The following is a 12,172-nucleotide window of genomic DNA, read 5'->3' as shown; positions in this document are numbered from 1 at the left end:
GGAATCACTTTACATATGAAGTTAACCCTCATGTTCAGGGGCAACTAATCCACATTCTCTGTGTTAATATGACATATAAATTACCAAATTTCCTAAAATGCAATTCATTTCTACTAATAGAAGAACATGTCTGTAAGAAGAGTCCATAATTATAGGTGGTTCAGCTTTCACCATGATTTTTTGCTGGTATGTTAAGTCCAGAAGCCACAACACATACAAAGTATTTATTCATAATGTCTTACTTCTGGTACGTCTGTGTGTGTATCTGCACCTTTGACTGCAGAAATGCTTACACAGCAGAGTTCGTGCTTCAAACAATTTTTTTATTGCTAGCTCTTTGTATTGGCTAAGCAACACAACTCTTCCTCAAAATACCATTCCCTCAAATAAAACTGCCATTATCTGCAATTGTGCAGCACAGTTCAGGACATTGCACTTGCAGTGTGATTCATCCAGGAAAGGCTCCTTTCTGCACCGGATCTTGGCAGGTGCATTAACCTTCCCCTGTCAATCTGTCTCTAATCAGTCTTAACGTCTAGAAATTTCCATCTAGCATTCATGGGCTTTTCCACCATGGTAACTAGAAATCTAAGTACACGTCTGATCTTATATAGATCAGGGAGACTTTAAATCAAAATCCTGACAGTTCAGTACATAGTAAGTGTTATGCCTCCTTTATCTTTTGTTATATTAGAACAGGGGGACATGAAATGAAAATAAAACATAAATTTGCTCTTCTAGTGTCTTCCTCAAGTCTGCTATACCAGCGATATCCCTGTTGGCTTTGAACTGAGCTTCTGAGACCAGTGTCTTTGATATGATCCTTGCCCTCTCAGTCATGCTGCTTCCTGGAGGAGTTTGTGTCACCGATCTGCTGACAGCCAGATTGCTATTTTTTCTCCAGCATTGTACTGAGGGTAGAAGTGACATTATGCCATTTGCAGTGGGTTTTCTTTTCCTTTCCCCTCCCCTCCTTTTAAAATTAATTATTAAATGCGATGCCAGGGACAAATTATTCTTGGGGCCTGAAGAACTGTGATCTTTCTAATAGACTTGGATTAATTCCAGTCGGTTTGAAGCACCTTTCTCCATCAGCTAGAAGAGGTGATTAGCGTGAAGAGCCTCCTGAGTAAAGTGTCTTTTAGCATCTAAAGTCAGCGCCGGCAAACCGAACCGCCGAATCCTGCCTTACGCCTGCTTTAATGGCTCAGCTGTAACCTCCGCGCATTCTCTTTTCCTGAGATAATGGCCCGTTTCTCCCTTTGTTTCAGCACAGCTAAAAAAAAAAAGCCGGACCGTCTCTCGCCCGCATGCCTTCTCCAGCTGTGTGAATTCCTGCCGGGAGCGCGGTCAGCGCGAAGGAGCGGCACAGTGGGCACGGCCGCTGCCCCCGGCCCGCCCGAGCCGCCGTCACCCCCAGGGTGAGCTCCGGCCCCGCGCTGCGCTGCTGCCCGTGACGCCCGGTTGCGTGTCCCGTGTCGTAATTCAGCGCAAACGTGTAGGAACCGACCGAGAACGGAGAGCTGCTGCAGCGCGGTGTTTCCGCCGGCCGGCAGAATCGCTGCCTCCCGAAACAAACACTCTGCCGATAACATCCAGGAAAACGCATTCCGCGGGATGCGCCCGGCTGCGCTCCTCAGAGCGAGGCGCACTGATGCAGACGCTCTGCCTTTCCCGTTACAGTCCGTGTTCGGATCCCACTCTTGGCACACGGGGCCCGAGCCGGGCGCGCCGCGGGCACGCGGGGCCGCAGCGCCCTCTCCCTGCACGGGAACAGCCGTTCGGGGCCGCCCGTGTAATTGTCACATTCCGGATTCCGTGTTCTATTCACCTCCCGGTGCCTTTTTAACCCAGGCGGGGGAACCCGCCCCGCAAACGGAGCCCCGACCCCGCGGTCCTCCACCCCGCAGGGGGCGCTGCGGCCGTCCGGGCCCGCCCCCGCGCCTGGCCGTGGCCCGCCCGCGCGGCGCATGCGCGTTCCGCCGTATCGTGCCTCAGGGCGGTCGGGGGGCGGCTCTGGTTCCGGCGGCGGCGGCGCGATGGACCGGGAGCTGCTGCGTCAGGCGCTGAGCTACCACGGCCCCGCGCTGCTCTCGCTGCTCCGCGCCGAGCAGCACGACAACCCCGACTTCCGCGGGCTGCTGCCGCCGCCGGGGACCGACCTGGAGCCGCCCCGCGGGGCCGCGCAGCCGCCGGCCGCCTGGTGAGGGGCGCCGAGGGGGGCGAGCGGGCCGGGGGGCGCCGCGAGGCGTTTCTCACGGGGTTCTCCTTCCCGCAGGGCGGAAGAGCCGAGCCTCGACACCGAGATCAAGCGCTTCATTGCCAAAAAGGCGGATCTGCTCTTCGCTCACTCGTGGAAGCCCAACGGGCCGCTCTGCGAGAATATCGAAGAGAATGAAGGTAACGCCTTTATTGTTGGGTGACAGTTGGGATACCCGCGGGTGAACCGCGGCTCCTCTGGAAGAGTGTCCCTTTACTGCCCGCTGGGTAGTGTAAGGGCGCTGCGCTGAAACTAGCAGTGTTTTTAAAAACAAGGTGAAAATTTTTGCTATTGCCTTTTATAGGCTGTGAATAAACTTCCTGTTAGTGCACATAAGTTAGATTTTAACGTGTTTTGCTATTGTGAAGCGCTCTGTGTTTTCAGGGTGTAGCTTGGTGGGTTTGTAACTGTGATTTTGTCCTGTGTTGCAGAGTATTATGCTGTTATGCCTCCGCTGGAACGGTTCATGGAGGTTCCCAGGGAGGAAAGAAGAGAATTATTTTTTCAAGACATCGAGCGTGGTGATATTGTGATTGGGCGGATTACATCTATTCGTGAATTTGGCTTTTTCATGGTGTTGATTTGTCTGGGAAGTGGTGTCATACGGGAGATTGCAGATTTAGAAATCACTGTAAGATACAGCTTTGATCAATATTTTGTTCTTGATAAGCAGTAACTTTTTAGTGTGTTAGTTGCCTCTTGCATCTCTTAGTGGAGTGGTATGTGTAAAGGGGAAACTGAACTTTGGGGTGGTGGATGATAGCTGGATTTGTGGACAGTTCATGGTGCTTTGCTGAGTCAGCAAGCGCTTCTCTTTATGACCTGTACTCAATATTTGTTACTTTTGAGTTGAAAAGTTCATCGTTTATGGATGCATAAATTTTCATTTGAACTAACCCATGCTTTTAACTGTCATGGCTCCGATTAACGCACATGATTAACCTTCTGGTTTGATCTTCGGGCGATTAAAGAAAAACCCCACTTTTGGCTTTGTTTATGATATTCCTGCTTTCTTCTGTTACAGGCTCTTTGTCCTTTAAGAGATGTACCTTCTCAAAGCAACCATGGAGATCCTTTATCTTATTATCAAACTGGAGACCTTATTCGAGGCAAGTAGCTGTAGAAGTTGTCAGGAATCTCTCTTGGTTTTGAGACATTGCTGTAGTTTTGTCCTAACTTTTGTTGTTTCTATAGCTGCAATCAAGGACATTGATCGTTACCATGAGAAGCTCATGGTGTCGCTTTACAGCTCAGCTCTTCCACCCAATCTTTCCAGTACAAAACTAGGTGTAATTACTTCCGATGACTTCCCGTTGCATTATAGGTAAGAATCTACTATTCAGCTGTACTCGCTGGGTGTATTCAGTGTGTCTGAAGAGCATCTTTGACAGACTGTTCTTGAAACTTGTTGATGATGTTTCTGAAGTAATTGGATGATTACATACTTTTTGTTGTTCATCTCTTGAACATACTTGTTTCTAGATATGTCAGGTGTGGTTGGTTTTATCGTATCTTTCCCAAAATGTAAGGAAGGCAAAAAGCAGAGTGAGGTATCTGTCACTGTGGGATTGTGTTAACAAAGAAAACCACCCAAACGAAAAACCCCCACAAGAACAACAAAAAATCGAAGAAAGGATAACCTTGGGAGACTGGAATATGAAACTCTTAAAATGTTAAGATTGCCCTTAGAAGGACACAGCTATTCTGCAATTTTTGTGATTTTTTTTTTTTAATACGTCCTGGAGATACCTAGATGGGTGCCAAAACAGGTTTCCAAAGCTCACTTAGGCCAAAGGATATAAGGGTTGGTAAATAGTAGGATAATATGTGCCTGTAAAAGAGAACAGCTTGTAAGCAGTAATAAATATCAATATAGGCATTTTTATTCTAGGCATAAGCATCATTAAACTGAGCATAGTGTCTGTGAGGTTGTGTTCACGTGCTTTCTCTAAGGCGAAGCATGGAAGTTGCTAATACAGCAGAGACATTTGAAGAGGTTTTGCATCGTTCCCCAGGATTCGCTAATCCATCGTTAGTGGAATATTTAGCAGAAAAACTAGGACTAAGTGAATCAAATCCACCCTCTTTGATGAGAAGTCTTCAAATGTAAGTGATTTTTACATTGTCCCTCTCCTATAGCTTTGTGGAGATTATTCTAATCCATTGAAATAGACTTGTGAGTGGAAGTCCTAGACCACTTATACTTAAACCTTTTTCATTTTGATTTGCATGACTGCAGCTTACATGTCCTTAAATATTTAAAAGGAAACTCCTCCAGAGTAAGAAATTTACATTTGAAATTCTGTTGCTCTGAATAAGCAAGACACCTTATCTCACAAAATACTCGATACCATATACTTTAGGAATTTATTGCTTAGATTTTGTAAACATCTTTAGATTGTAATGCAGGATGTTCAAGTTTTAATGATTTCTCTCCTATTTATTCGCAATGTTTATTGTAGTGATAGATCTGACTTCTTTAGTAAAATAGGCTCAAACACACACAGCGATTGATAGTGTGAGCTCTGTATATGTTAGGCCCCAAAGCAGGTATGAATATGGTATGTTTTGGTTAAATGTGCTGCAGCTGCACTAGTTCAATGCAGCACTTTTTAGAATGGGTTAGGAAAACTGGTTTCAGAAAGAGGAAAGAACATTCCTGACTGAGGGAGAGCAGTGAGGCGTTGTACAAATATCATTTCAGCTTATTTCAACTGCATTACATATTGTAAATTTAATTTCATAGACTCAGAAGGCCAACTTGATGGTTTTGTTTGTTTTTTCCTTAAAGTAAAAATTTCAATGAAGAAGATTTTGCCCCTGCATTGAGGAAAAAGCAGTCTGCATCTTGGGCCTTGAAATGGTATGCAATACTTTTTCTCGTCAGAGGTTATTGGTAGGTTACAGTTTATATTTCTTAAAAGAAAATGCACGTTGAACCAGTTTTTTTTCTACTGCATGTGTAGTGATGTAACTAGGAAGCTATTCTTGAAACTAACCCTGACTGCCAAGTGAGTATGGGATAGATGACAGTCTCAAGATTCAGTTCTAAGATACACACCAGGTTTGAGGGAGAGTTTCTTAGAATGTTTATACTATGCTGGTCAATTGATGAGATGAGAGCAAGGTTTGTGACAATTCCAGGTACACAGTTTTCCATTTTATAATTGGGTATTGAATGGCCTAATACTGCTTGTCATGCCATTTAAGCCTCAAACAGGTGCACTTGCTGTCTTGGAAAAGTTAAGTGTATTTCCCTGGCTGCCTTTGGAACAGGGAACACTTGCTTTTATGCTACGCAGTGTATTTGGGCATGTTACAGGGTGGAGGAGACAGAAGTAAGAGAGACTTTTCTCCTGAAAATGTAAATTTTTTGTGGAAAAACTTCTCTTGAATCTACTACCGAAAAAAAAAATCTGAAGCCTCAGAATTTCTGGTTTCTGTGCTAACAAAGCAGTGTTTTTCTTAGAACAGTAGTGTCTTGCAACTTTGATTAATTGAAGAAAAAGTTGCTTGTAATATTCCATTAAATATAAATTATGATATCAAAAAAAAGTCTAATGAAAAGTTGTGAAATTCAGCTCATGACAGTTCTCTTCCAATCCCTTAATCTCTTGGCAAATATAGAAGAAAGGTTCAGGTAATATGAAATATAAAACCTTAAAATACTCCAGTCTGAGCTGAACAGGTTTCAGTGTGTACCATCTGCCCATCTCACCTTGTGTTGTTGGTCTAATGGTGATTTTTAGCTTTGAATATAATTAAGCCTGTTCCAGTGTAACGTTGGTAGGTCACACGTTGACCTGTTGTGCAGAAAAGTGCTTAAATACTCATTCTGCAAGTGAAAAGCAGTGTAATGGAGTAACATCCTCTGCAGAAATGGTCTTCAGTGCCTTAAGATTCTTAGATTAAAGACAATGTATTGTTGTGGAATTATGTCAATGTTGCATAAATTTGAAATGCCAGTGTTAATTACATGGTAACAAGCTCAAGTTTTATTACCTATCACTTGTTTGGAACCGTAATTTGTGAGTAATTAACAGTAAAATCTGCATAGGCTAACTGTGCATCATATTTTCTAAATATTTTTCTCCAGTGTGAAGGCTGGGGTTGATTATTTTAAGGTTGGGCGCCATGTGGAAGCCATGAATGAGTACAACAAAGCTCTGGAAATTGATGCGCAAAATGTCGAAGCTTTGGTAGCACGTGGAGCTCTGTGAGTCCAACTGTTTCATTGGCTTTCCTACTTCGTGAAACACAAACATCACTAAAATCCATCCAACTTTTCTGTTGTTCCAGGTACGCAACAAAAGGAAGTCTGAACAAAGCCATAAGTGATTTCGAAATTGCTTTGGAAAACTGCCCTACTCACAGAAATGCAAGAAAATACCTCTGTCAGACACTCGTGGAGAGAGGCGGGCAGTAAGTGCTGGCGTTGTGCTTTTGGTTGGTTGGGAACAATTTTTCTCCTGCTATTTGTGTCAGTATCATTCTGGTTAAGACACAGAATGGTGTCTTTCCTTCTTGGCTATGTGTTTAAAAAAAACCCACAAAGTCTTTATCAGAAATATATCTGCTTGTGCAGTTGGTTTACACTTTCACCTCCAGTTAAAATCCTGGCAAAATATTTGAGGTGAAATCCTTGATCTCCTTTCACTGGTAGGTTACCAGCCTTGCATAAAATCTTGTGAAATGTTTGAATATATTCCAGTAGGTTGTTGGTGGTGGTTTTTTTAAGGAAGTATTTTTACGTAATGATACTCTGTTACTCTGCTGAAATAACCACTGTAACAGAAAATTTTACTTTTGAATATTCAGGGAACAGATTTCTCTTAAGCCCTGTGTTAAGAAGAGAGAGACAGTATTTTTGAAACTGAAATTTGGAAGGTGATGATTAGAAGCTGATGTGTCAGAAATACTGTTTTACTTCTTTAGTGGGATGGTCTAAGAAGATAGATAGGGTCTTGGAGGGATGCAGTGGGAGTGTCCTAGTGCAAATAAGATAGGTAGTCCTGAAAATAAGAAAAGACTGTCAAAATCTGTGGCTTAACTGTATATGAATTATTACCTGAATTTTAGGTTGGAAGAGGAAGACAAACTGCTAAATGCTGAGAGTTACTATAAAAAAGCCTTGAGTTTGGATGAGACTTTTCAGGAAGCAGAAGAGGCCTTAGCAAAACTCCGTAAGCATATGCAGGTGATTCTTTACTTTCCCTTCATATAGTGCTCTCGATGACAATAAAAAATATCAAAACCCGTGATGTTTGGAACAGGGATAGCCTAAGTTGGTGGTTTGTCTTATTCTCTACTTCCCTTCTGCACAGTAAATCTTTTCTAGTGAGCATTATGGCTGTACCTACCAGAAGAAAGACACTTCTTGATGACTCCACTGTTTTGAGCAGGATAGTAAAGAAATGCCAAACAGTGGAGACGGGGAAAGAGTGAAGCCTGTTTACCCTGTCAGCTAAAGCAAAGATAAGAATATTTCATCACACAAGCATGATTAATAACGGGAAATTAACATTCTGTGGATACAAACATGCAGAGTGTAAAACTCTTAGGCAAGCCAAATGGACATTGCACACATCGTAACACCAGCCAAAGCTCACTCACAGGGAGTCACATGAGAGGGGAAATTTAAGAAGTAATTTAAAGGAAAACAGCAGGAGAGTGGGTGGGCTGGCAGTTTTGAATATCTTAGCTTTCTTCTCTGCTGTCTGTTTTTTTTTCTCTTGCATGCACCATGTTTCCCAGGTGAGCCCTGGTGGGTCTCTACACTAATCTCAATAGTCACCTTTTTTCTTTTATTTACTTCCTTTACTTGTGTTGCCTTCCAGAGAGGATCAGAGAGTTAAACAGAGCACTGAGGAACAGGCTTGGTTTGTTCTATGCTTCTGCATGTGAGGAAGTACATAGACGGGGGTAGATGGCCTTAATGGACACTTCTTCAGTGGGTGGAGCCATAATGCTGACAGGTTGTGTTGAAAGAAGGGGGAAGAGGAGATATGACAATCTTTCTGATAACACTGAACTGCACCATAGACAAACCACTGCGTGGTGTTTGAGCACTAGCCACGTTTGGCTGCTTTAGAAAGAAATGTCAGTCTCAGTTAAAATGATGAAGAATATTCTTACCAAGTAGGAGATAAATTTTATTTTCCTTCAGCGTTTTCCTGGTATAATGGGTCAGGGGTGCAGCAGGTAAAAAAACACGATGCTGGCTATTGTTTGTTGGTTTGCACAGCCTTAACTGCAAATAAGGTTTTCCTGTATTATATCTGTGAAGACAGTTGCTAAGTTTTGAAAACTGTAATCAGACTTTTTGCTTGTTCTGAATATGAGTAGAGCTACTCTTGAGGGCTGTAGATGGCAGAAGTCTGATCTCTGATCAACTGAAGTAGTGTAAGGGTTGTTCATCTGGTCAGGTGCTCTTCTGCGTTTACTTGTATTTTAATACGTGAGTCTGATAATATCCCTGTTGTGCTAGAATGGCTGAAACAACACTGACGTGTGTTTTCCTGTAATACTGATTATATGTTTCTCTCTAATGCATTTTCTTCTGAATGGGACCGTTGTTGCTGTATCTGACATCTGATGCTGCTCATCACCAACACACCCTTGGAACATGATTTCTTACGTAAACTATGCATCAAACTGGTCTGTGAAATTGTCACAAAACGGTTTGTATTCAAACATGGCCAACTTGAATGCTTTAAAAATGGGTTCTGCCATGTTTTACTTGTAAACTACAATAATTATACTGTCCCTCAAACCTTTCTCTCTTTTCCTCCTGCCCCCTCTTCTTTTCTCCATGTTACTAATATTGTGGTTTTCTTGCATATTCTATTGATACCTTTTGGGCTCCATGCTTCACGGTGTGCTGGGTCACGGGTACCGCTGCAATGGCTGGTCAATTATTTTTTTAATGGAATAAAAACTGCAATATGGTCCTTAATGTAAACCTGATTATCAAAACGACCAATGCCAAACTCCTGAACAATATCAATTCTTGGTCTGGGAATCCTGGTAAAACATCCCTGGTGTAATTGTACATTTGAATGGGGTTGGGGACATGGGGAAAAATACCCATGCTAACACTTCTAATGTAATTTTTTTTATGATGCTTGGGTTCAAAAAAGAAATCTTTGGAAATGAGGGAGAAACAAGCTGCCAAAGAAGAGAGACAGAAACAAAAGAAAGTAGAAACAAGTGCAGAAAAATTGCGTAAGCTCTTAAAAGAAGAAAAAAGGTAACTTTGATCTATTCAGTATACTGATTATGTGGCAATAAGTGCAGATAAGATCATGAACGATCAATTTCCAAAGGGATTGTCCAGATATAAGCTAGGTAGAACTTCTACTTAGGTAAGCTGCTTTTCCTCCAGAATTTTTTTGTTGATAGCGTCCTTTAGTGCATATAACCTTTAGTGGAGATATATATGAAAGAATTGTTTAAAAAATACTTTGCAATGTGAAGTATTTGCAAAGTGCAATGCCGTGTTAAACGAGAAAGGATGCCTTTATAACAAACCGTTTGGTGGATTTAGTATTAATTTTTGATAAAGAAATTACGTTTGAAATTGTCTTGCCAGGTCAGGCTCAGTTTCCATTCATGCCTTAACAGTCCAGTCTCAGCTGAACTCTGGGTACTACAGATTTGCTTTCTACTTAGAATTTTTGCCTGATACTGAAGATTATCTCACAGGTTAATTTAAATTTTTTAGGTTGAAGAAGAAAAGGAAAGTATCAACTTCCTCCTCCTCCTCCTCGTCTTCCTCCTCCTCCTCGTCATCAAGTGATTCTTCATCAGATGTATCAATTTCTTCTTCCTCCTCTTCCTCTGATCACAAGAAACGTAGGAAAAAGCATCGGAATAGATCTGAGTCTCCTTGCAGCTCCAAAAAATGCTCATCTAGAGCTTCTTCCCATTATAAAGATCAGATTAGGAAAGAGGAGTGGTATTCGCCTCCAGCTGATACCTCTGCTTCTTTTCTTAACCAAAATTTTGAAGTGGAAAAACTGCTGGAAAGGCAAGACAGTTTAGAGTGTCCAAAAACAGAGGTAAAAGGGAAGGACAGACACTGTTCTTTTTCGAGGACTTCAGGCGATGATGAAGACACTTTCGGAGGTAGGTCTGAAGATTCAAGAGATTCTTACAGTAGCTCCAGAACTCTGCCAAGTAGTAGCAAAACTGAAAACTATGGTAAAACAGACAGGTTTTTCTCCAGTTGGAGAGGTTCTTCAGGTTCATATCATAAGTCAGATGATAAACCCAGGATTCATTACTTCAGGAGGTTCGAAAGGGATGTAGAGAGGAGAAAAGAGTGGTTTAAAAAACATGGCTCAGGTCAAGACAGGTATTATATGTCTCCAGCAGGGTCTGACTATTCTGGCAAGTCAGTGAGAAAGTACCGATCGTATTCTAGCACCTGCTCACGTGAAGGTGATACAAGTTACGATAGCCATAGGCATGTCTTTCGACAGCATAAAAATGAAAGCGAGTGTAAGAATAGGAAAAGAAGTTCTGAGGAGACTAATAAAACAACGGAACCAGAGGAGGAGATGTCTTTAAATGGTGCAGCACAAACAGAAAGTGGCATTAAAAGAAACCTGCCCCAGAACTTAGTTAATATATTCAATCAAATAGCTGAGTTTGAGAGGGAAAAAGGAAGTAAGCAGAAGAAACAGTGAAGTACCTAAGAAAACGCTGTTCTGATGAGTGTAGTTAAATGAACTTTTATCTGAGTCTGTCTTGAGGAAATGCATATGAAAAGTGATAGAAAGGCAGAATTTGTTCTGTCTTGCAGACTGTCAAAGAATTCTTTAGAAAGATTGCATGGCGGAAAGAGGTGCAAGAATATCTTACATAAAGTATCAGTTATTATTTAAAATCCAAGTTTCCCCTGCTCTTAACTTGGGATGTGCCTCTACATTATCCTCGGTCTGATGGGTTGAAATCCTTTGATACCCCTGGACTGTAGTTAGTTGTGGAACTCACATCAAATATGCACTTTAACAACAGACATTTTTTGTTTGTGGTTTGGTTTGGGTTTTTTTTGGTGTGGTTTTCTTTTCGTCCCCTGGGCTACTATTGACTTATTTTTGTATCAGCTTAAATTCCAGCTATAGAAAGGGGATAACTGAACGAGAATCCTGTGCCGTCAATGTATATAGCTCCTTTGATCATTAAATTTTCTTAATTTTTCTTAATTTTGTGTCTTGATTTTTGTTAATGGTGCTGGGATGTTTCATAGTGGTGCACTGTCTGCATATGTTGCTGAAGTGAAGAAACTCTCCAGTGTCTCTGAAGGCAAGTGTATTACATTCGTTAAACGCATCAAACACATTCTTTAAGTAATGTAAAAAACCCCAATGGAAGTAGAAGAGGAGGGAGTTTTAAAACCGTGTTTATTGTATAGGTAAGTTCAAGTGCAGGCCATTGGGTTTTGTTTGTTTTTTTCTGTTGTTAGGTATTTGCTTTGCAAGTCACCTGAAGGCAGTGTTGCACTGCTGCGGACAAAGTTTGCTCTGTGTTCACAACGAGTTCTCCAAAGATGGGCAGCAGAACACGCTAAGGAGCTGGCAGTTAACAGACTATACAATACCAATTGTACTCCAGCAAATTTTCCAAGTAATTCTGTAGATAAAGGTCAGTTGCAAAACACGTACTATGTAATTTTGAATAGAAAAAGCACAGTTTTACTGACTTTAATCATATACTGTCATCTTTCGATTAAGACGCTATCTGAGATGGCTGTTTGGTTAGTAGTCAAGGTTGATCTTGAAATGAAGCATACGTTTCTTTTCCTGGGTTGTTGCAATGGAATCTAAAATTATTTTGACAGCAGAGAAGATACCAGTTTACTAAAATTAATGGCTTTAACATAACTCTGTTTTCATTATATGAAAAATG

At 41.7% G+C, this 12,172-nt stretch overlaps 1 protein-coding gene across 1 annotated transcript; it reads left to right on the top strand.

Moving 5' to 3' along the window:
• Nucleotides 1–2,039: 2,039 nt before the first annotated feature.
• Nucleotides 2,040–11,435, top strand: TTC14 (tetratricopeptide repeat domain 14). Its single transcript, XM_009979226.2, has 12 exons — nucleotides 2,040–2,203; nucleotides 2,279–2,400; nucleotides 2,692–2,891; nucleotides 3,285–3,369; nucleotides 3,455–3,584; nucleotides 4,214–4,366; nucleotides 5,052–5,123; nucleotides 6,357–6,476; nucleotides 6,560–6,682; nucleotides 7,340–7,457; nucleotides 9,400–9,509; nucleotides 9,984–11,435. Exons 1-12 carry the CDS (start codon nucleotides 2,040–2,042, stop codon nucleotides 10,948–10,950), a joined length of 2,364 nt encoding a protein of 787 aa, XP_009977528.2. The 3' UTR covers nucleotides 10,951–11,435.
• The last annotated feature ends 737 nt before the right edge of the window (nucleotides 11,436–12,172 follow it).

This window comes from Tauraco erythrolophus, chromosome 11, assembly GCF_009769465.1.
Source record: "Tauraco erythrolophus isolate bTauEry1 chromosome 11, bTauEry1.pri, whole genome shotgun sequence".
NCBI classification, from domain to species: Eukaryota; Metazoa; Chordata; class Aves; order Musophagiformes; family Musophagidae; genus Tauraco; species Tauraco erythrolophus.
This window is presented reverse-complemented; position numbering and strand designations above follow the sequence as displayed.